Here is a 26,086-nt window from a genome sequence, read left to right as displayed (position 1 = left end):
TAAATTATTTTAGAGAATATAATATTCAATGTATTAATGAAGATTCTCAGCCATCCAGGTAGAATTGTCTGGAAGTTGAATCATGGCAACTGGACTTCTTTCATTTTGATTTGAAAAGTTTCATTGCATATCCAAGTAGCTTCTTCAGTCTGAGCAAGTTGGTGAAGGGGCTCTCCAGGACACAACCTGTCCTCTATTCATACAAAAGGCACAGTTGTGTCTGTACTGCATTGCATTTTTTGACCCATGAAAAAGAGCAGGATCCTGAAAGCAGACTGCTGCCTCTTAAATCATGGATGGCACATTCTAAATATGAGTTGCTTCCAATTGAAAATGGAAAAGGCTGCTTGTTTGAGACCTTTGAACCCCCTGAATGGACTTGGTTGGTTAACTGGGAGATGGAGCCATGAATCCTGGACTTGAGCTTTTGACCTCATCCAGATTTTTTTAGGTTCTTAGTTATAAAAATTAAATTCAGGAAGGATCTACGAAAACTTGCCAGTAGACGTGCATATAGGTACATCACACACATACATCGATGTTCATGGATAAAAGATGCAGCAGTTAAAAAGAAAAAGAAAAAACAGGGAAGCAACCTGGAATTAGGAAGAAACTTCCTAAAAGTGAGGACAATTAAACCAGTGGAACAGCTTGCCTTCAGAAGTTGTGAGTGCTTCATCACTGGAGGATTTTAAGAAGAGACTGGACAGTCACTTGTCTGAAACGGTATAGGATCTCCTGCTTGAGCAGAGGGTTGGACTAGAAGACCTCCCAGGTCCCTTCCAGCTCTATTCTGAAGATTCTGAAGTCGATCACTGGTAGGGATTGTGGTGTTTAGTGCTGTCAGTTTCTCCTTCTCTATACACTGACACTCTGCTCAGCTTAGTTTCTCCTTCCCGAATGAAGCCTTGCATCCAGGAAGACGGGCAACATGCCAGTCAGTGGTTGAGCCTCTCCTTCTCTCCTTTGCTAAGCAGCAATAGCCATTTTTGTTTATCTTTGAGCAAGAGGCTCAGGCCCCTGGACAATTAGGAGAGAGGTTCTGATTGCTTGTTCCTTGGCTCTTGGGTGCTTTTCAAGGATTGTTAAACTATCTATTTCTCCTGGTTTTTTTTTGTCTCATTAGTATCAAGATTCTTATCTCTTGCCATGTGTGCCCCTTCGGGCATGAATATGAGTATGGCACTTTTTCAGATTCCGCTTTATGTATGAGCCTCCCGAAGTCAATCATTCTAAGTCTGGGTCCTCAACAAAACCAGTAGAATTTTTTAATAATCTAATTTTAGATTTTGGCATCATTTCAGGTCTGGATTTTAAGTTCAGTTTGTGCTTTTCTTTGAGGGTTTTCCCTGTTTGAAAATTACTGATAAATAACTGCGTAATTCAGATATGATGCCTCATTGTTTTTTCATGTGAATCAAGCCTATGGGAATGGGCATAGAATTACAGTTAATTAAATACAAGATTGTCAATGAATAAGGATCTTCGTGGCAGGAGAGATACTTTGGCCACATAGCATCTTGTTATGGTGAATTTGATACCAGATCAATTATACACTGTTGAAAGTTCTTTGTAAATCATTACCATTCCAGTGGTTAGAATTTTAGCATCACAATTCAAATTGTTTGGTATGAAATAATGATAAATATTAAACTTGGTATCAGTGTTCCTTTTAATGTGAAGAAGATATTTTACAGAATACTTTAGAAAGGGAAAACAATCCTGAAAAAGGAAATGAAACCCAGTTTGCATTTTGAAATATGTCCAAAACTAACAATTCTGTAATATAGTGCAGATGCAATATCCCAGTGGTGCTTAATCTGCATAAGGCAGAAGCTTATTGTTGCAAGACCCAGAATTGCAGGAGTATGTCCAGTATGTCAGTGATAGAATTTTGGATTACAGCCCTAGAAATCTGGATTTAAATTTCTATTTAGGCTGAAATTGGCAGACTTCATGCTTGCCTCAGTAATAAATCTCTCCCAACACTAAATCTCATATTCAGGAATTTGCTTGCAGCAGATATGGCATGGCTAGACAAGTTGCTTTATTGCAGACCAGATAGTAGTTACGTATGCATAGATAGAAGATGTGCCCACTGGTAAACAGAGAAATTGAAATGCATGCATTCCTGCTCCAGGATTTAAATTCTTGGCTCCCAACTTTTCTGAATATGGGTGCTCACTGAACATGGCCTGAAATTGTAACATCTGAATAGACACATGAACCCAATTAGAATAGAATAGAATAGAATAGAATAGAATAGAATAGAATAGAATAGAATAGAATAGAATAGAATAGAATAGAATAGAATGGCAGAGTTGGAAGGGACCTTTGAGGTCTTCTATCTAGTCCAACCATCAAATTCAGTCATCGGTTAGATTGTCAGGCCAATTTCTTGCTGGTGATTTGTTTAGCAATGACATTATTGGTCTAGGGTGGCATTTGTTCTCTATGTTTTTCCATCCATCTATGGGGATATATCTTTAGCAGTGGGATATTTTGTCAAAATGATAAAAGAAGCATCTTTTATTTATTATTAATTTATTACATTTATCATGCTGTTATAATGCAGACTCCATTCCTTTCCTATGTGCATGCAATGGCTTCAAAGATGTGGAAATGGAATGGAAGTTTGTGTTATAGTTGCATGATGTTGATTTAAATAATTCCCCTCCCTGTGGTTGTTTACGTGATTGTAGGCAATGAACACAAAACAGCTAGAGATTTATATGCTAGAGATGAACCAGAGTTTCCCCCAAATCTGCCATGAATTCTGTACCTCTATCAGAAATGAAATGGTAATGCAACTCATGATTTCAGAAAACCCCTGACTAAATAGATCAGCCATTTCAGGAGAGGAGGGAGGTCTGTAATTAAATCGCTGCAATTAAAACTTTTCATAGAAAAAAACATGCCATTATCTACGTCTAAATGCACATGTAAGTTTCTGTCCACAACTAGAACACCTATGCCCCCACTACAATAATTCATTTGGCATTTGACAGGAATGCATTAAAAACCCAAGGATTAACACATATTTTTCCCTGGTAATTTTTTTTATGTATTTACTTCTCGTGCTGCATTCATCTTTTGTTCCCATTGCTTTTATTGTATTCAGCAACCAATCTCCAACTTCCTATTAAGGCAATGTTCCCTAATTTTCCCTGTACACTTTATCATAAGCTAACAAATGTACAATAACATTTCTTTCTTGTATTCAAATATTTTTCAGTGACCCTCTGAGGAATCAAATATTGTACATTCTTTCCTTAGCAGAAATACACACGGCACTTCCCAAATTTTGATCATTGTCACTTCTTGTGCCTTTTTGATCAGAATCCTGCCAAACATCTTCCCAAGCACATGTAACAATCTAATCCCCATGTAATCTTTGTATTCATCTGTGCTTTTCCCCTTTGAATAGGAGAACAGTGACAACATTCTTTCGAATCATCAGGCACAGATTGATCCCTCACACACATGTTAACCAAGTCACAAAGCCACTGCCTGAGCAAACCATATCCATATTTTAGCATTTGACAAATTACCATCTACATCCGCAGGCGTACATATGTCCAAATTTTCACATCATTTATGACTTGCTTTTCATCCCCACCCCCAACACTAACATTTGTAGCATTTGTTTCAATTCCATCCTTTGGTGTTTCATTACCATCTTTATATAAATCTCCAAAGGACTCCTTTCAGCTTTTCTTCAGTTTCATCCCAAATATTTTCATCACTTTTAGTTTAATTCATCTTGCTTAAGAGTCCTTGTTTAGCTCTTCAGCAACTTCCAAAGCATTTTTATTTCTGTCGAAATTATTCTGCCTTTTTTCTGCCTCTCAGTTTTAACTGTTCTTTGTTCTCCTTCAATATGTTTTTGTAATGATCTTGTTCTCTGAATAATATTAGGCAATATTTTTAGTCATTATTTGCAACAATTATTCTCTTATGAACATTTTTTCTTCTCCACATCCTCTTTCACATAATTCCACCAAACATTCTTTTTATCCTGAGGTGCTCCATCATTGGAGGTTTTTAAGAAGAAATTAGACAGTCACTTATCTGAAATGGTATAGGTTCTCCTGCTTGAGCAGGTGGCTGGACTAGAAGATCTCTAAGGTCCCTTCCAGCCCATTCTATTCTATGCATCTTTCTCATTACACTTCTGCAGGTAGTGCCTGGTTACTTATTTATGAGGGACTGGAATTTTGCTAAGTGATATTTATGAGGGACTGGAATTTTGCTAAGTGATACAATTATTTAGTGAGTCATTGTGTTAGTGGACCAGATTTTATCACTAGTTTTACTGCGGTTGTGAAGTAAATCACTTAGCTAATTAAGGTTCAATTCAATAAATTGTGAGAAGCTGACTGGGAAGGTGCTATGGACATAACTTTGAGGACAGGTTGTAAGTCACTTTTTCAAAGGCTGTCCTAAACTGAATCATTGTTAAATGAACAGTTGTAAGTTGAGGACTACCCGAATAGCATTTTGTTCCCAGTAGCTTCTACAACTATTTATGTTTATTCTTTATTCTACTTTGTATTATGTTGAGAGATTGGTCTATCTTTTGATATTTTTCATTCAAGACTCTCTTTTCTTGCAATAGCTCTGTTTGCAATCTAGTATCATTCATTTTTTAAGAGAAATTCTCTTTGCAAGATCCAATCTTGCAAGTTTAACAAAATGGTATACTCCACATTCAGAAACTTTATGGCTCCTGTTTTTTTCCTCACCAATTCTCTTAGTCTTCAACCATAAATCAATCAATTATGCTTTTATAGTTATATTCCTTTGCCGTATATGTATTAACAGATTTATGCTTATATTTGAAAATTACAAACCATTTCCTAAGCAAATTGTCCCAATCATCATTTGTATTCATTCTTAATTCTCCAAATAGCCCAATTTGCACACTCTTTCTCATTCCTGTCTATTATAGGGGGATTTCATATAACAGAATCATTTTTTCTCTAATTTCTCATTTTTTTCCTGGGGTTTATTCAAAATATTGAATAGGTTTCCTCAAAACTAATTTTTGGATTTTCCATTATCATCACTCATTAACAACATACAATTGTTATCAAACTCTGAATTCCTAATCTGATTTCTGTCTTTTTCATGACATGTATTAATTTAATACTCTTTACTCTTTACTGTTTTTACATTTCAAATCACAATCTTCCATATACTGTGATTATCACCAGATAGATTCATAGAATTTTACTTCCAGAACCATTATAGCCTTGGACAATCAAGGTTTCACATAATATTGTTTAATACTGCAGAGAAGATATACAGTAAGCTTCCTGTTAACTATAATTCAGTCAAGTTCTGCTCAGTTGGAATTTCTACTAAAAATCTTGGGATCTGACTCTTACAGGTCTATATGATATAGAGCATTTGTAGAATTAATCACTAATTTTCTTTTGTAACGTGCTTCTTATGTACAGTTTTTGGCCTCTGGCCTCTAATAAAGTAAGTAAAATAGTATTGTTTATGTATGTTTTTCCCATCCAATCTGGTCAATTTTTATCTTGTTTTGACCTGAATTTGATTTACTTCTTTTTTAAAAAACAAAGTTCCATAGTCAATATGTTTTATATTTTTGTAAGTTACTTTGATGTGTTCTATTTTCAGTCCTTGGCAATCCAAAAATACTGCTAATAGTGTGGATGTTTATAGGTTGGCCACTCTAATATTACAGGCATTGTCATCATTCTGATTCATATCTTTCTCCAGATTTAAGTATACAGTTGATTTAACCACATCTTCTTTCTAATTATTAAGGTCTTGAGAGAGGGTTAACAAAGGCTTTGAAGAAACTGGATGACTATCTGAGAAATCCTTTGCCTGAAGAGATAGACACAAGCAACACTGAAGAGGAAAGAGTGTCAAAACGCAAGTTTCTTGATGGGGAGGAGCTGACCCTTGCAGACTGTAATCTCCTGCCCAAGCTTCATGTTGCCAAGGTGAAATGCTCTCATATCCACGATAGACCTGAAACTCAAATACCAACAGTAGTTGGTTGCTACTAAGATCCATTTATACTATGTTTCCCACTTCTGTTAGGAGAGAGAAGTTCAGAATAAACTAACATAGATAATTAGGTGTTCTTTGAATGAGTTGAAGAACCTGTAAACATATAGCAACTTCATTCATCAAGGTACTACCCAAACATACTGAAGTAAGACTGATGAAACCAGGTATATAACTCTTAGTCTTGCTTAAGATTTTCAAACAACAAAAATAGATCTCTAATTGCCTCCAATACCGCCTGCCAATCTACTCAAATCTTATTCAAGTAGTCTTTTTTTAATTTAAGCTTGACTTAAAGGGGATTTTACTTCTAAACTGCATGTGAGTCAATAATGTGAGATATCTGAAAAAAAAATAGGTTTCACATCTTAGGAAATAAGTTTGGTACTTCAGTATTTGAAGTGGCACTGTAATATTTAAGGTGATCAGAGTCTACCTCAAATATTGTAAGTGTTTTGGCTCCTATTATTTAAAAAGTGCCAATAAATTTGCAACAAGTTCAGGGAAATAGGAAAAGGATAGTTTTTCATCTTAAATCTTTATTATAGTCTTAAAATCAGAATGGTCAGACAGAAGAATTACAAGTAAGCTTTGTACTCTTTCATGGGACATTTCTTCATCCCTAATATGGAAAATATGGATAAGAACAGGATGATCATTGGACTAGAAGCCAAATCCTATGAAGAGAAAATGAAAGAACTGGAATGTTTAGTTTTGAGAATAGAATATTATGTGGGAATAGAGCACAATTCTTCAAGTAATGGAAGAGTGTAGCAAACATTTTCTGACAGCAAGAGCAATTAATAATAGAACTAATTACTCAGACAGGCAGGGGCCTCCCTTTCAATGCATGTACTGAAACAGATATAACAGACAGTCATTTGTTACAGATGCTTTAATTTGAATCCTTGCACAAGAATAGATGATGTCTTAAGTGGCCCCTTCCACCTCTATCATTCTACATCCCTTCTGACACATCCTGGAAAGTATTGGTTTCATAATTCATATAGCTTCAGAAGTTAAGTGTATTTTCCCAAGTTAGATATATTTTTACATGTGACTAAAACAACCTTTCCAGGATGTACAAATTTGAAAAATCTCTGAACACCTTTCTTTACAGGAGTTTATGGCAGATTCTAGACCAAAATAGAAAGCCATGTCGAACATTCTGGCATAGCTAAAGGATGCTTCCTCAACTAGCTGTCCTCCAGATGTGTGAACACCAATGCCAATAATTTCTCAGCCAGCATGACCTTATTGAGGATTCTGTAACTTGAAGTCAACACATCTGGAAGAAGTCAAATTTGAGGGAGGCTTGGCTTCATGCTAGCCAAAGGTCACATTCAGGCTTTTTTCAGTGAATGATAAGTCAAAGGCTCCAAAGCATCCTATGGGTGAAACGTTTTCTTTCTGAAATTTGGGAGAGAGGAAAAAAAAAGATGAGTGAATGAAGACATAAAAGTTACTGTAAAAATTATGCATTTTCCCACATGTTAGACAGCAGTGGCAGATGGAGGCATGTCAAAGAAAACAGGATGCACAATAATTGGCAAAACCTGTTTACTTTAAATTATACAGGACCATGGTTATCATTTTGCTGTCATAATATACATATTTAAAAAAAATTATAGTGTAAAGACGTAAATAGGGCAGAAGATACTTCAGATTCTGTAAAAGGCATCTAATTAACATTGATCTTTGGCAAATAAATTTAGCACAGACGCCTCCTCATGCTGTTCAGGAAGATAAATTATGTAAGGTAAGCCAATCTATCTAAATGTATTTTCTAATTGCTGAGGTTTCCATAAAGCTAATTATATATACCAGAGACAATTAATACTATTATCATTTAGTTAATTTGATTTGAAACTATTGGTTAAGATTCCTGAAGGCTTACTGGCCTCTATTGGCAGAATTAGGCGTATACTTATCTCTCTCCTGATTTAGTTCCTTTCCGTCAAAATTAATACATTGGTGTCTACAGTTAGCCTTACAGTTTCTAACTTATTGTATTGTTAGTGTTTCATCTAAGTAGTTGCTGTGCCACCAGTCCTGCACATCTCATGTGCAAGCATGAGGTGCATGTTTTCTATTTCCCCTTTTGGGGCGTATGTGTGTCTTTCTGCCAGTGTTGATATCTGGAGACTGCTTGGATGAATCCTCATAGTTTTCTAGACCAGTGGCTGCCAACTGGTGGGCCATGAGAAAATTTTGGTGGGCCGCCGAGAAATCTCACCCCCAGAGCACCCCCCCCCCAAAGTAATTAATCCAGGCTGAGCAGAAACACAAGGCTGCACCGCCCACATGGCCAGCAGGAACTCTCCCCACCCACTCACTCCTTACCTGGTAAACTTGCCTGCTAAATTGCTATTTTTATTTTTTCCAACCATCATCTGTTCTGCTGTGCCGGGAGATTTAGATTAGCTAGGAAGCAGGAAATGGTTGGATTTATTGCTTTCTAGCTAGTCTTTAGATCTTCGGCTCAGCACAGAACCTCCCTTAGGACTGAAGGTTTGCTTGCAAGCAAATTCAGTGCAGACTCATGGCAAGCAAATTTGAGAGATTGAGCTAGCTGATGGCAGATAGATAGATCACTGAATGATTCTGTAAGCAACTCAATCTGCCTGCTTTGCCTGATTTAGGGTAGAAGTTGCTCTTTTTTAAAAATAAAAAATTCAATATTTACATGCATGGTATGTTGTGAGTTAATTTTGTGAGTTTGCTTGCTGGCAAATTTTATGTGACAGACTGAGCTAGCCAGTGGCAGATAGATCTGTGAATGAATCTGTTATTCTGTGTGCAACTCAATCTGCCTGCTTTGTCTGATTTTGGGTAAAAGTTGCTCTTTCTTTATAAAAAATTCAATAATTATATAAATACTTATATTTATATACAAGCCATGCCCGACCAGTCACCTGACCACCAAGACACACCCACAAATTAGGCCACACCCACAGAACCAGTTCGTGGTCCCCGGGATCTAAAATTATGAGTTTGATGGACCCTGAGGTCCAAAAGGTTGGCGACCCCTGTTCTAGATAATATTTCTTGAAGTGGATTGCCATTGTCTCCTGCCTTGGGCTGAGAGAGAGCAACAATCCAAAGTCATCTAGCTGGGTGGATACTTAACGCAGAGGTAGAATTAACAATCTTTCATTTTCTAGTCTGATTTCTTAAACATTACAACAAACTGGCTTTCGTTCTTTATCTATAGTATGCATGTATGTATGTATGGATGGATGGATGTATTTATGTATGGATGTGTATTTTTATAGCTGCCCATCTCTCTTAGGTTATTCTGGGCAGCTCATAATAATCTAACAAAAAACAAGTTAAAACCCAAGATACAAACATATAAAACCATAAGTAACAACTTTAAGCAAAAATAAGCATATTCCATGACAAAAAAAAACCCTATCCTTTTATCAAGCTCAACAATGCCATTGTAAAATGTTATTTCCTTTCTTTTGTGTCTAATAAAATCAATAATATTTATAAGTCCTAAAACTCTCCATTTTCATTTTAGATTGTAACAAAGAAATATCGAAATTATGAATTCCCGGCAGAAATGACAAGACTGTGGCAATACCTGAACAATGCTTATGCTCGGGATGAATTCATCAACACTTGTCCTGCAGACAAAGAGATTGAAATAGCTTATGCAGAAGTAGCTAAGAAGTAGCTTTGCAAATCTTAATCAGAATCAGCAAGGTCCATTTCTCCAGAGAATTCCTGTTTTATAGATGCTTCTCCATGAAGGCCTTCAACTATATATGTATGAAAGTTGGATAACTTTGACAAAATTGATCACTTTTCTGGATGCATCTTGATCAATATTTCACTGATGAAATACTGGGTGAAGACAATGTGGAATAGAGAAAGCACAACTCCAAATTATTATGTTTTATAATTTATGATTTGGTAGGAGTACTTGGAGATGGGGGTGGGGGGAACCTTCCCTTTTCCTACAGAAAATGTAGGACAGGAGAAGGCATTTCTGAAATCTTTACCAATAAACTGGAACAAATGTTATATGGTCCACTGATATCATTTGGTTTCATTCATATACTTGGGCTAAAAATTGAAAGGTAAATATAAAATATAATTTTGCCTTATTTCTAATTATGATCTATCTGAAAATACTGTATGTTGCAATTAGGGTTGAGAAGTTTAAATTTGGAGGCAAAATACGGATGACTGTAAGAAAATGTATCTTAAGCAGAGTGTTGCCTTTAGGACTATTTAGCATAATTTAAGGCCTTCTAAAACCTATTCCATCCACTCAGATAGCAGGGCCTAAAGCTCAATGGAAGCTTTTAAATCTTAAATATAATGGGAATCATAACCCAAGTGTATCTAATGTGGTTCAGGCTGCTCATCCTTACACATTTAAAGGAAAGGCTGGAAGTCCTATTTGGAAGTAGAATTTTACTACCTAGGTTTGGGTAAAAGTAAGAAAATGCCACTGACCAAACCTGAGTGAATATTAAAAATAGAGAGGTTCGCGTATCTCATTTTCTCCCATGCAGAAGATGGAAGCATTGAAATAGTGATTTAAAAAATTATGTGTCTTTATGACTGGGGGGGGCGGGGGGAGGCAGGTGTTAGAAGGAGTGATACAGGAACAGGGATCTAGATAATCTTAAAATCTCACTAATGTTCTGAACTTTGTTATTTTGTAATACATGCAGTCTTTGCAGAAAGATTTGTGCTTTAAGACAATGACTGCTTTGTTCTGTCAATTGCTCACCACTGTATTTTTTTGTAATGAAATGTAGAGGTTGAGTTCATATTCTTTTGGCACTTGCAAGAAAAAAAAATGAATATGATATAGCAGGACTGCCAACTAAGTTGGACAACATCCAGTTGCACTCTTTTAACTTCAATAAAGGAGACATTCAAATTTTCTATTATTTTCTTTAAGCCATAGAAACAAAGGAAGATTTTTGTTTGTAAAATCTTTATTTGAGACCAGGCTCAAATAAAGTGAAGTGAAGTGGTATAGAAAACTAGGAACCTGATCTTAAATCTCAAGGAACATTCTGGAGCTCACAACCTTCAATTCTCAAAAAGTGATGCCTCCTGAGGGTGACTCTGTGGACTAGCAGCAAAACCTAATATATAGCTACTTCAGCTTGTCTTGCTTAAGTGATATTTCTGTGGAAAGCAAAAATAAGATAGAGACTACAAAAAGTAGTGTGAGTGGGAAAGGTATAATAAGGACCTGATGGTGACATCCATAAATTCTATTAAGTCAGGGAGTGGCCACAGTAAAAGTTTTTCCTTGAAACACATAACAATTCAAAAATATTTTTCTTTTAAAAGTAGCTGCAGAAATAACCCTGCAGCTATGTTCAGAATGTAAGCAATCTAAGACAATACAGATTTCATCAGCCTCTCCATGCGCTCTGATGCAGTTCTCACATACCTACCATTGATTGCAATGAACTTCCACTGGAATCTAAAAAGATTTGGAATCCAAAATCTTGGCTGCAAAAAATAAAACTGTGCTGTATCCTTTGTTTATATCCAGCATTTGTTTTCACTGAACTTTGTAATTCCTCTTTTGAAAGTCCATAAACTCTCCAGTTTTCCTTCTGAATAGACAAATTAAAGACAGGTTAGACTAGAAAGTAATGGCTCCTGACTTTAAAACATTGCCGAGAAATCAGCTGGCTCAGAAAATGCAAGTAATAGCCAGAAAAGTCTAGTGAGATCACAAAAATCTATTTGCGTAAAAGAGAAGAGAAAGCAGGCTAGAATTATTTCTTCTTTAAATATATGAAATATTTTCCAAATCAGCATTCAAAAACAGATGATCCTATATATAATAAGCATGGCCTGTTTTTATGTAAAGAAGAGTGATATTGATATTTCTCTCTTTTTTTAATGCTAGCCTTCACTTCTAAAACTGCTGACCAGTTAGGCTATTGCGAATAAATTTAGAGCTAATGGCTCAATAGTTGTAATATCAAGTGAAGACTTGCATGTATGAATTGAGACAACACAAATTAATTTGCATAGTTATAATTCTCATTTCACTTATCAAGAAAATTCAGTCCAAAAAGTTCACATTTCTCCATGTACAATCAAATGATAAGGAATCAATTATATTAATGTGTGAATCAGCTCCCCTTTGAATGGAATTAAAACTGATTCTTTGCTTCAACACTAAAAGCTGAAAAAACAAGCAGAGGATTAAAGTGTAATGTAAGTGCCATTGATTCCTGAGTACTTCACAACCTTTCAGTGTAGAGAATTTCTCTGGACCCCTCTTTGTCTATTATCCTGCCTGTTGATTTAAAATATTGCTTATCTCAGATAACTTCCTTCTTCCCCAAATTCTGATAGCATATAGTTAGCTCTGTACTAGGCTTTGCCTATCTATCATGCAATAAATAACTTTGTGTTCAGGGGTGGGATTCAATTTTTTTAACAAAAAAAAATTGGGCATGGCTTAGTTGGTGGGCATGGCTTGGTGGTCATGAGACTGGCTGGGCATGGCCAACTCAACATCACTCACATAGTGGCACACATCTCCTCACCTGGCCTCTCGTGACTGTGGGGATGCTGCAATAGTCATAAGCGTGAAAAATAGTTATAAGCCACTTTTTTCAGTGCCATTGTAACTTTGAATGGTCACTCCACACAAGCAAAGTACCATCAAAGGCAGGGAACAAACTCCAGAGAAGTTCCAGAGACAGGAAGTCCAGTCCTGCCAAGAATGTAATAAGGGTTAATGTAGAGGCAGTTTCTGTAAGCAACACCAGAATGTTTCCTTCCTGCCTTCCTTACAGGATTAGGCCAGTAATTTCTTCTAACAACTGGTTCTCCGAACTGCTTAGAATGTTAACAACCGGTTCTAATGAATAGGTGCGAACCTGTAGAATCCCACCCATGCCTGTGTTATAGTAATGACTTGTTTTACTCATTCTTGCTGTCAGTCTCAGGAACTCTCATACAAGACACAAAAACTTCCTTCCAATGGGGAGTCTGTATTTCCTCCTGTCTCTGAAGTTCTCTTTGAAGACCCTTTAGTTCTTTGGAGGGCAATCCTCAAAAATGACTCTCAGGCAGAAAGGAGAGTTACTTTCATTCACAGAGTCCTTGGCTAAATTAGAAGCTGGGGAACTTATGTCCCTTTCCCCGCCCCCAGATGTTATTGGACTCTCAACTTCACATTCACTAACTTAGGTAAGAATTGCAGGTGTCATGCTATGGGTCAGAAGTTCCTCAACTTCATTCTAAGGCTTTCTGGGAAGCTAAAAAAGCTCTTTTAGCCTTGGAAGGAATGCTTATTATCTTAGCTATAATTTAGAAATGTTCTTCATTACTTCTTGGAAGCAGCGCTCCCTATGCTGAACTTAATAGCTTTGCCTTGCCATTTATCATTCAATTGGCTACTGATACAAGGAATTCTGAAATCTGTAAAACATCTGATCATCTTTTTACTTTTTACTTTACATACAACTTCCTTGTTCTCTATCAGAAATCTAAATATATCATGTAGTGAAGTGGCCCAAAAGGTTTCTACCAAATCCTCAAATTCTCTCACTTCCTAGCTATTATTCTCCTCTTCCTCCAATGTCAAAGCTTTCTTCCTTGATACATAAGTTATTGTCCACCTGGTTCTCTTTATTTAGCTATTTCCCCAGATTTGTCCACTGAGCAAGAAATGTTAATATTCCTGAAAACTGACTCCTTCACTATCTCATCTCATCCTCGCATCAAATGTATTGGAATGAGGGGAACAACTATGTATTGTAGTTTCACAAGTTTAGTATGAAGAACATGGAACTGCTAGGTATATAGTTGCTGAGGAAGCATACACATACTAAAAAGTGTGAATATTATTCCTTTGGCAGGCGAGACAAATGAAATGATAATTGATAGTTGAGAGGGGTGCTTTTTTTTTTTACTTTTAATAGCAAGTATGTTACAATCATCCCGTTTCAAAAACTAAAGGCTCAATGTACATGTTATGTTGTTTTAGGCTAAGATCCTAATCTTATACACTAAGACAGAACTGGCTGTAGTATATACTGTATTTAGTAAACAGATACTGCAATGCCTCCCTACAATTAAGGAACCCATGGCTTCTGTAATTCAAATACTGAATACTATAGTTTTTTAGTGCTTTGATTTGAGATCTGATAAAAAATAAGGTAACATGCTAAAACCCTGTATACTGTTTTCATATTTTTCTCCTTTATTAAAGCAAGCTATTAAAATATGAATTTATGCTAATTTTATGAGGAACCAGCTTTCTTGAAAATAGCCACTTAATTCATTATACTCCGAAGGCTTAGATAGTAATTGAGGAAATCTACATATTTCTAGCATGTGTATATTTTCAGCTTCTGATTGACATCAAACAGAACTAGAGGTTCTTGTTTCCTTTCTTTTCCTTTCCATTGTAAATGTGAAGTAGTATGTGTTAATCCTGCTGAAGATTGTTTATCTATATTGGCAAAGTAAGATTGTTGAAAAGAATCTAAATGGTGAGACAGACAGTATGGATTAACAATAACTTTGTTCATAAATTTCTCACAAGATGTAAAGAAAGATGCAGATCAGAGGGGAAAGTAGCCAACAATATGGATTTAATCACTGATGTTTCAGAAAATGCAGACCAAATGTCTGTAAAAATGTCAATTGTAGCCAAACATTTCTTAGATATTTGTTTCAAAGACATCAGAACTTCACACAGTATTTCATTCCTAACTGGGATCCACATTGATCCCTGTTTTTGTATTAGTTTAAAAACTGCCAGTGGACACCTTTTTCTGATGGAGTACTTGAGCTGTTGAGGATATCTAAAAAGCCCGGCCATAACATTTTAAGGAATTTGAAACAAGTTCTATGGTAAACACCTTTTGCAAAGGTTTCTGTAGGGTAGCTGTAGCCCATCACAGTAACAAGAATAAAAAGATAAGTTGGTGTCTTAAAGACTGACAGATGTGTTATAACGTATGTTTTTTGTGGACTACAGTCCACTTCAGCTGCATCTGGAAAAGTGAACTACAGTCAATGAAAACTTTAGTGTAATAAATCTGTTGATTTTTAGGGTGGCATAAGACTATTTGATTTTTTTTTTTAAGGAAGTTGAATTCCTGAAAGTATGCAGTCTCAGGATTGGAAGAGCTTTCTAATGATTTGCATTTTTCTTATATTGTATGTATATTTGGAGAATCCATGAAGCTATATTTATTTTTTGACTTAGTAACTCCAGTTTCCTTCTAATGGCTTAATACAATATTTGGATACAGCCAATGGGACTTGTTTCTGAGTAAACACATTTAGGAATGAGTTTTATGATATATGTTATGTATAACTACTAAAAAGTAGAATCCAACTAGTTCATTGGGGCTTACTGTCAGATAACATTTGGAGGATTATGATCTCATACTCTCTAATTATATTATCATAAGACTATTAGGATTCCTGTCATTCTCTGTTAATTGTGAAGAAAAACAGTTTAAAAACTATGAAGGCTCCACCTGAGCCTGGTTCTTTCCCACAATTTGAGATTCTCAATAGTTGTGATATCATTCATTGTTGACATTAAATTCGTTTGCATCAATAATTTACTCTCATTCAATAAATTCTTCTGTGAGAATATGGTCCTCTAAAATGTAGGAAATACATTTCTCATACAGCCTCATTTTTTAATCTTCTTGAATAATATTTGCATCAACAAGATTATGTTTTTTATAAATCATTTCAAGAGATATTCAGTGAATCCAAATACTTGAAATCTTTGATAACAATGATTACAATGAATCATCCAGAATTGGAAGATGTAGTCAAAAGTTAAATATGAATCCATTGGTGGAGGAAAGAGCTGTATGTACAAGAAGAATATTACTAATGTTAGATTTTTCACTTTCAAACTATGCTGTAACAACAAAAGATCATACTAGATATGCTAGAAATTGTTAATCAAAGTCAGTAATTAATTATTACATAAATAATATAGCAAAATCTTGCGTAAAGCAGAATGATACTGGTCTCTATTAATTTTCCTGATCACAGATCCGTTATCAAAATATGATATGAAAAATAAAGTATGATTAGAGGAGAACTTACCACCAGCAAGGAGAAGTAACTAGTTTTCTATAAAAAGAAGTTTCTTTGTCCACAACAAATGAGACTAGCTCTGATGGGGCTTCATTCTTAGTTAGAAAAAAATAGATATATTTGAAGCTTCATGTCTGACTCAGCAAGAAACTGTTGTTCCAGAAAGCCTGAGGTTTTTTTTAGAATTTTTTTTCCTAATTTTGGAAGGATAGTCATACAAGATACTTATGAGCTAAGAGCTGTTTTGTAGATCATATATTATGGAAAGGTTTTAGTAAAATGAACAACCCAAACCACATTATAGAGAAATTTGTTTGTAAGTAGCAGGATACATATTTTTACATATTATAATTAATATGCTATTAAATATATTACATATTACATGTAATTTAGGGCACTTTAAAAACTCAGCATGAGTATTGTATTAGGTTTTGTGTACATTTTAAGAAAGGAACCTACCCCATTCACAAATTATATTATCTATAGCATTCAGCATGGGAGAGATTTGGATTATTCTCTACTACCTGTGGCCCCTACCTTTTGGGCACCAGGGACCAATTCCATGGAGAGAGGCTTTTCTGCGGACCGTAGGGGGGTGTTTTCACATGTTGCTTGTATCCTGCTTGTGTGGCTCAGTTTCTGGATTGCCATGGACTGGTGCCAGTCTGTGGACTGGGGATTGGGGACCTCTGCTCTACTTCACATATCTCCACAAACAACATGAAAAAATATTAATGGCTGTAAAACAAAATATATGATAGATAGAAGACAAAACCAATGTATTGTGATTGGTAAATATTGGGGGGGAAGGGAATCTCCCTTATTAATGTGAAGCAAAATAGAATATATTTTGTTCAGGAAGTGGATATTTCTGTCCATTTTGTTTAAAAAGAGGAGAATAACTTTTATAACATGATTTTCCTACCTCGGGGTATGAAATATGGATAATCCTAGAATATCTTAGATATCTTCTTTGAGATTACACAATTAATATGGTTTTATTCATTTCTGATTTTTTGATATTCTAGTTTCAAAATATGAGGATGGTTGGCTTTTAAGTGCTTGGTAAACTTTGAACAATGCTAAAAATTATTAAATATATTCTTAGGACAATAATTACTTCATTTTACTTGTACACTTTTTGTGTGTGTCCTAGAACAAAACTAAGCTATATGGAGGAATTGGTCAAGAAATGTTAAAAGTTGTTTAACAGATATTATAGCTTGAAAAAATGTCATTTCAGTGTAATATATCTGACATTCTTTTTAGTAATAGAAAAATAATTGTGAGCACACTTAAAATTAGAAATTTTCAATCCTATTTTCAGAGATTCTGGACTTTTAAAAATACAATTTGCTAATCTAATTTTCTCTCTTAATAGCCACTTAAGCATAGGAGTATTTGTTGTTGTTAATTTGGAAACTGTGTGCCCAACTCTAATGAAAAGTGCTGGGCAATACCAAACAGGTTGCCCTAGAAAAATTTCCAGATGCCCTTGCTGCCAATGTATATGAAACATTTGCTACTGTAGACCTTTAAAAGTAAATGAGTCCCTGCAGATTTTACTCTGCTAGTCATTGCCAACTATAGGGGGCAGTGCTCATCTCTGTTTCAAGGCCACTAAATCTGCGCAGTCCAAAGACATTTCCATGATCATGTGGCCAGCATGACATCACGGAACAGTGTTACCTTTCCACTGAAGTGATACATGTTTATAGGAATAAGTGGTACCTATTTATTGTAGACCATTATAAAATGTGATTTAGAAAGTGCTGCAAATTGGCTGCCAGGCAACCAGAGATAACCTATGCTTACAATACCAAGTTGGTCTGGTTCTAAAGTGATACACAGTACTTGGCACCAATCATATTTTTCAATTTAAAAAACAGCACAACCCTATTTTGTAACAACACAAAAAGCATAAAAGGAGCATGCATTAAACTTGGAGGTTTAAAAAAAGGGAGATGGGTGGAATTTAGTATGGGGAAATTAACTTCTGTGGTTAATAATGGAAAATATTTTTGTAGCTGATATAGACTTGTCTCTGTTGGCTATCATTTTCCACTGAAACAGCAGCTTGTGTATATAATGCCTACAAGTAAATATGATTGGGGGAAAATCTGGGAAATTGAAATATTTATATTATTGGTTGTAAAATTGTGTCTGATTGTTTTGCTAGGAGTTATTTTTAGAAGGAATAAGCAAAATTATGTCCTGAGAAATGTATTCTGAACTTAAGAAAGAAATCAAGAGCTAAAAGTGGAATACTTTTGTATATAATAAATGTATGAAAGTGTATAATGTAGAATAATCTGTGTATAATGTTTCCTTTTAAGTGAAATATATGCTTCTGATCTGGAATAGGTGATGCATTTGTGCTATAATAATATACACATTGTCATGTCTAAATTACCCTTTGTATTTTGTCTGATAAGAAAAAATGGTTACTGATCAACAGAGAAAATAAAATGAGATCTTACAGCTTTGGGTAGCTTACAGCTTTTGAAGCTCTATTAACAGCCAGAAAGTTAGGAATTGACCAATCTTATTTGCATATCAGATGAACTAGGCCAAATGTGACTAGCCTTTAAAATGTGTCCTGCTGATGTGTATATTAGGTAATTTCTGAGTCTTAGAGTCATAATGACAATAGCATAAAGAAAAGGATGGTGTAACTCCGACATTTGAATATAAATGGTTTCAGTAACCAGGAAGGATCAGGTTGAACTGTTGGTTAGACTGGTTGTTTAAAAAAAACTTCTCAAGAGAAAGCAATGGCAAACAACTTCCATATTATTGCCATGGAAGCTACATGGAATCCAGTCTTGCCATAAACCTGTTGCTGTCATTGTTTCACATTGTAATTTTGCTACTGGATAGCTTGATCTTGCTGATACAACACAATCATTGATGTTTTAAGGACTATCAAGTTGCCTTTAAAATTACTGCTATGTGTTTATATAATCTGACAGATCTCAATTACTGTAAGTAATACATTTAAAAATAAGATATCCGAGGGTAAAACAATGTATTTTTACATTTAAAACAGCTGAGTTCATTTTGCTTTGAATAAATATACAATATAAAATTTGTTTCCATCCTCAAAAAGGAAGGACTATATTTAAAGTGTCAACATTTGTATGTATGTACTGAAAGATAAAACAGAACTTTCCAAAACTGAGATTTTTATAATACTTTCCCTTTTCCTGATTAATACCAAATGATTTCAATAAAAGGGTTTATTTTCTCATATTAAACAAATAGTTGCCAGTATTCTTTAATCATTTCTGTTTTTATCACCAGTAATATTTACCTTTTGCAGTAAATTATAGTATGTTGAGATTCTTTCTAGGAAAAAAGTGAAAAATTAAACTAAGTAAATCAAACTGGATCATCTGGAATTCTTTTTTTTAAAAAAGGATTCTTCCTTGACAACATTACTTTTCACTTTTATATCTAGGCAAGGAATTGTGAATCCAAAGGGCTTAGCCATTACATCACACTTCTTAGCAGTAAGTTAGTGCTGACAGAAAGCATTTTAACCTCCTTTTGGTCAGCGGAGAAATTTTAAGTAGATGTTTGAGAAATAAAACTGGCAGGGCCCCCAAAGAAATAATACACTTTTTACAGATGTATTTCCAATGGTTCTGCTTTCTGTATAATGCATGGAGTTAATGAAAAGATCAATATAAGTCTATTGTAGTTATCCTATTTAAGACTGTGTGGTACAGATTCAGATCCAAAAAGGGGCTTTGGAGCATCCCAAGACATGAATGTAATCCTGTCTAAAGCTCATCCTGATCCCAGAATAATTCTAGTTGCAGGTAGGTGCTACATTTGTTTACAAATTATTTCAAAAGCACACTGGGGTACCAAAGTGTAACTTATGGCTATCCATCATAAATTTCAGGTAATTCTAATTTCAGGTAATACTCTGTCAAGCCCCATGTAGACACTTTGCAAGAGTATATATGTTCCTGAGTTATGGCTCTTGGGGTGCATGTTTTAAAAGCAGTATGATTACCCAAGGAGGCTACAAACTTGGTGACATTTCAATCATGTAGAACAACAATTATTGCTGCAGGTAAATAAGTCTTGTTCAACTTGACTCCCCCTTTGAAAGAATCTTGACTTGGCTTCCCCTTCATGTTTTCTGTGATGTAAGTATCTAAGATACTTACATAGAATAGAATAGAATAGAATAGAATAGAATAGAATAGAATAGAATAGAATACTTTTATTGGCCAAGTGTGACACAAGGAATTTGTCTTGGTGTAAATACTCTCAGTATACATAAAAGAAAAGATACATTTATCAGGAGTCGAGAATCATAAGATACGACACTTAATGATAGTCATAGGGTACAATAAGCAATCAATCATATTAGGAAACAGTCAATATAAATTGTAAGTAGACAAGCTATAAAGTTACAGTCATACAGTCACAAGTGGGAGGGGATAAGTGATAAGGAGTGATGAGAAGATTAATAGTAAGAGTAATCCAGACTTTGTAATAGTTGAACAGTGTTGAGGGAATTATTTGTTTAGCAGAGTGATGGATTTCAGGAAAAAACTGTCCTTGTGTCTAGTTGTTCTGGTGTGTATGCTCTATAGCGTAATTTTGAGGGAAGGAGTTGAAACAGTTTATGTCCGGGATGTTTTCACAACCCTCTTTTTGACTTGTGCAGTATACAGGTCCTCGAATGAAGGCAGGTTGGTAGTAACTGTTTTTTCATGATATATTACACGATATTTTTCATGATATATTTTACATGATATATTCTTGATAATTTATGTATTCATGATAATTTTTGTGTTTCCTTGTGAAAACAGTCAAGTAAAACCATCCTTGTGGATTTCTGCTCAGAATAAGAAGTCCTGGCTTGCTCTATAAAACAACTACTCTTATTCTCAAAGTGTAAAGCTGTCAATAATATACAGTATAACAAGGAAGTAAATGCTGAAATAAATATATTCACTAGAAACATTCCAAAGGGGATCTAATATTTTGCATAGCATCAGAGGCTGAATGGGAATGGTGCAGTGACCTAGAGGTAGGGCTCTCACCTCACAACCAGGAAGCTGTGAGTTCAATCCTAGATAGAGGCAGTTATTTCTCTTTCTGGGCACAATGAGTAAATATCAGCTGTGAACTCTGCATTGGTGACAGGAAGGGCATCCAGGCAGTAAACACTCAGCTCCACTTGGTTGCCCCTATTCTACCCCACAAGGGATTAAGGGATCATTAAAAGACAAAAAATAAAATAAAATCAGAGGCTGAATGGAACCTCCACCCCCTACCTGAATCTTGACACTGAATATGAAAATCCCATTCTTCTGAAACTATTACAGTACCTCATTCAGTTTTCTAGGATCTAATTTAACACTAAATAACACAATTAACATATTACAGTATATTGCAAAAAAAAAAAAGCCAAACATCTAAATAAAAGTTCCAGTTTTGCATAGGCAAAATGACAATGGGGTGCTTGAGAATGCACATTCTTTCCAATGCATACCAAATTTACAATGTTGCTGCCTTTGCCATTTGGAGTGAGTCAATTCATAGAAGGAGATGCTGTAAGAGACAATTCAAGGCACCTGTTTTCAGGTCCCTGCTCATTTCAAATATTCTGTTAAGTATTTCTGACAGAAAACTGTCCAGTCTCCAGTCACTGCTTGAATACATCCAGACACCACCACCTTTCATAATCCATTCCACCATTAAATTATTAGGAAGTAGGAACCTTGACCTGTCAGGACAATCGCCAAAGCCAAACTATTCTGAAATAGTAAAGAGAGGAATGTTACAGTGGTAAATACACACCACCATCATCATTAAAAAAAACTTTACTAGTTGCTATAGGATAGGTTTTTTATTAACAGTTGACATGTAGACTAAGATTGTGGATTCCTTTACAGATACAGATGGCAACAGGCATGACCTTAAATTAACATTCTTCATGACCTCAGGATTTACTGACAGCCTCCTAGCAGCCTCATTCAGCTGGCTCAGATTCAAACTTTGCTCCTTCCCCAGTTCAGATATTTTTAATAGGGAAAGAGGAATCTTTCAATGCTGGGCAAATAGAGAGGTAATATCCTGTGAGGTGGAATACCAGAATTTGTCTGATCTTTATTGGTCTCTACGTGCTCATATGCAATGACCTAAATGCTGAAAATTGTACCTCTCTGTCATCACTTCCATTTTAAGCTCACCCATTCCGGCTATGATACACTCATATGGCAGCAGTAACTAAATCCCATGCACCAGCAGACCAGCCTGTGGCCATCTCCCAATGTGTCACTTTCATATCTGTGTTTTGTTTTCCGCTTCTCCTTTTGTTTCCCTTGGCTGATTTCTGCCCTTCACCAGTGCCTCCCTCAAGCTTTGCAATACATTAGTATAAAGTCAGATTTGACAGCTATCCTAAATTTGTATTTCTCTTCTAATTTATCAGGAGCACCAATGGGCAACCAGGTGATTTAGTGCTGCACAAATATTCAGGAATGCAATGGAAGGCCATTATTAATAACAATCATAATAACTTGCAATGTCCCTTCTCAGAGCATTTGATGGCCATGCCACTCCATTTAGCATTTTAATGGTGGCATGTGGCCTCTGCATGGCACCTGGTTAGAGCTGATGGATTTGAGCAGGCTAGCCAAGGAAAGGTTATTTGTCAAGTATTCCATCGTTACTCTGGGCTGTTTAGAAAACTCCAGGTCAGACCAACTCCAACTGCATTCTTGTCCATGCCTGAGACTTGTCACATTATTAAGCTGTCAGCAGGGCTCTAGGGTGAGATAGATTTCGGCTGTGAATTCCATGCAAACGCTCACGGCACTCTAGTGGAAATAGCCTGAGGTAAACATTGCCAAATTATTATCCTAAAATGAAAATGCTTAATAGTCACCAAGGTAAGACATTTGTGAGGAAATTAATCTCAAGGAAAAACATGAACCCAGGAAGTAATAATCAAAGTAATGCTTTTTATAAAGAATATGAATTTGGATAGATAGAACAATAAGCATGTTATAAATTATAACCGTGGTCTGCTCTTCCTCTTAAAAGCTCAGGGCAGTTTAAAACCAACCTCAGGGGTACCCTAACACATTTTGCTGTTTGAAAGATAAGAGGGTATCTCCTCATCTCCAGTTTCAGATATAGAAAACAGTGGGACTGGTAAATCTAAAATAAATTAAGAAGTTTGGATGTTCTCTTGAGCTAAATAAAGGATTGTCACAATATTAGCAAGGCTGGATATAGAAGAACATCTCCAGTGGCTCTATGAAAAGCAAGCTAAATGTCAGCATAAGGTGAGTTCTGATGTTATATATTGGAATACCTTACCATCTCCCCCCACCTAAAATGTACCACTTGAAGCAACCATGTTCTATCATGACTCCAAGACCCTCACTAAGTCCAATTATCCAACTGGGAAATTGTGGAATAAAGGAAATGTGATTTATGAACCTCATCAATGCTTGGTGGGGGTCAGCTGAGGGCTTCTTGGTTGGTCAACCTGCAGGATTCCCTAAAAGAAAGGGATATCTTAATAATCATTTTCTTCCTTTATAGAAATTTCTTCAAAGCCTGTTACTGATCCTCAGCTAATGACTAGTGAGTTTTGGTTAATAATAACAATGGGGTATGCCAAGATTATCGTAGCTATGTAACATGGTCACATGACTTCACACTTTACAACCATATCACTTAGTGACAGAATTTATGGTCCCAATTGTTGTCATAAATCAAGGATTGATTGATCAAGTTTCTTTATTTGATTTAGGTGCTGCCAAACTCCCAAACAATCCCAGAAGCTCACAATATAAAAATAAAACAAGAAATTAAATAGCACAGTACAATAAACAAGATAGAAATCCTGCCACTCAATTAAAAAAAATCAGTAAAATACATGGTACAAGAGTTTGGGCTTTGCATCCTGTGACAATTTGTACCAGTTCTTTTGTAAAGATTCCAAAGCATACACCTTTCCAGGTTTGTTTGTTATTTGTTTATTTAGCATATGGCAAATACATGGACTTATAGTAGATCAAATGTCAATGTCCAGTCCACCCAGCCATTCAAGGACAAGGTGGTCCATGCTGAAAAAATCAGACACTGGGCCAGTGCAAGCTCCCAATGGACACCCGGACACAATGGCCTAAAGGGGCAGAGACAAGACCCCACTCAAACAATGAGTCCTGGCAGACACCATGCTGGGCAGGATCCTGCTCAGAGCCAACTAATGCTAGCGAGGAAGGCCAAAATCTGGCACCTTCCATGCAGGGCCATACACACAACTGCCTGTATCTGGTCGCTGATGTCAAAACTGTCAGCTGCTGAGTGAGTGCTAGAGAGGCCCCGCTGGACCCAAGCCTGCCAACTGATAGATGAGGAAGATCAGTGTGCACAGGAAGAAGTGGGCCCCTCACAATTCTGTTGTACTCCTTCACCAAGGCCCTTGCAGCGCCGGTCATGCAATGTGGCTCAAGAGCCAGGCAGGGTGGCTATGGGAGCCAGATGGGGTGTAGTGCTAGTTCGCCTCCTTGTGGTGCACCCTGGATAGCACGGAAGTGTGAACCAAATGACAAGCAACAATTGGCAGCCAGACTACATTGAAGAATTGGCAGTTAATGACAGTTGGCAGCCAAGATATCTTTGTAGAACTCCTGGCTCTCTAAATGCAACCCATCTGTCTCCAGGTAAATGATAGGTTCAGACAGATTTAGCTCTAGCAATAGAAGATCCTACGTCTGTAGAGTGTTTTGTGGGATTGAACCCAGATTCCAGGAAAACAACTTTAAATGTACTTTGATGTTAACTTCAGCATGCTTCCTGTATGCCAGAGGCACAGTGGTTAAAGCGCAGTATTGCAGGCAAACTCTGCCCAAAGCCTGGAGTTTGATCCTAATGGGCTCAAGGTTGACTTAGCCTTCCATCCTTCTGAAGTCTGTAAAACAGTTTCCAGACTGTTGGAGGCAATATGAAAATAATGCTTCTACCTTGTAAACTGCCCAGAGAGTGTTGTAATGCTCTATGGGATGGTATATATAAGGCTAAATGCTATTGCTATTGTACAGAACCATAGAACCACAGAACTAGAAGAGAGCTTAGAAGTTGTGTTGTCCAAGCACATGCTTTTCCTGCTTCCAGGAAAAGAGAGCCAGCCATCTCCAAGACTAGATTTCTGCTTCCCTGAAATTTCCACCTTCCCTGCATTTTCCACCTACAATCATACATTTGCTGTATTAGAATACAGAACAACAGAATGGAGTTCTTCTATTCTAACCCTATACTCAAGAAGGAGACCCCATACCAATCTCATTCTACAAAAACAGCTGTTCAATCTCTTCTTTAAAACCTCCAGTGATTGATCACCCACAGTTTCCAAGGGAGGGGACTTTCCATTGATTAATTGTTCTTATTGTCAGTAAATGTCTCCTTAATTCTAGGTTGAATTTCTCCTTGATCAGCTTCCATTGGTTGCTTTTTCTCCTGGTGCTTTGAAGAATAGGTAGACCCCCTCCTCTCTATGGTAGCACCTCAAATATTGGAAGACTGCGATCATGTCACCCTTAGTTCTCTTTGCTGGATTAGACTTGCCTAGTTCCTTCAACTTTTCATCGTTTATGAACATTGATTGATTATGCATCATTCATTCATGCTTTAGCTCTAATCCCTAATTGGTTTTATTTTAATTAGCTCCCTTGATTTCATATCTTTATGATATGATATGAGGAGGGATTACTCACAGTTGATGTAAGGTAGTGTGGCCAAACAATTGCAGAAACGAAAGAAAATGAAGAGATTGAATAATGCTTAGCTTTGTGCTTTTTTTTTTCCCTCAAAAAAATGCAACATGGCTCTGAAATTGGGACCCTTGCCCAGAACAGTTACATGAGCCAAATGATCCATATTCTACCATAAGCTTCAAATGTGGAGAAGTGATTTG

At 36.1% G+C, this 26,086-nt stretch overlaps 1 protein-coding gene across 2 annotated transcripts in view; it reads left to right on the top strand.

Annotated features, from left to right (window-relative positions):
- The window catches only part of CLIC5 (CLIC family member 5), a 70,091-nt gene extending 59,140 nt beyond the window's left edge, over positions 1 to 10,951 (top strand). For both annotated transcript variants that reach the window (XM_087919404.1, XM_087919405.1), the window contains exons 5-6: positions 5,800 to 5,981; positions 9,575 to 10,951. In XM_087919404.1, the coding sequence (XP_087775530.1) occupies positions 5,800 to 5,981; positions 9,575 to 9,730 (338 nt within the window). In that variant the 3' untranslated portion in view covers positions 9,731 to 10,951. The remainder of the gene's footprint in view (positions 1 to 5,799; positions 5,982 to 9,574) is intronic.
- The last annotated feature ends 15,135 nt before the right edge of the window (positions 10,952 to 26,086 follow it).

The sequence above is a fragment of the Pseudonaja textilis genome, chromosome 1 (assembly GCF_049901715.1).
Source record: "Pseudonaja textilis isolate UNSWEBS1 chromosome 1, rPseTex1.2, whole genome shotgun sequence".
Lineage (NCBI taxonomy): Eukaryota > Metazoa > Chordata > Lepidosauria > Squamata > Elapidae > Pseudonaja > Pseudonaja textilis.
This window is presented reverse-complemented; position numbering and strand designations above follow the sequence as displayed.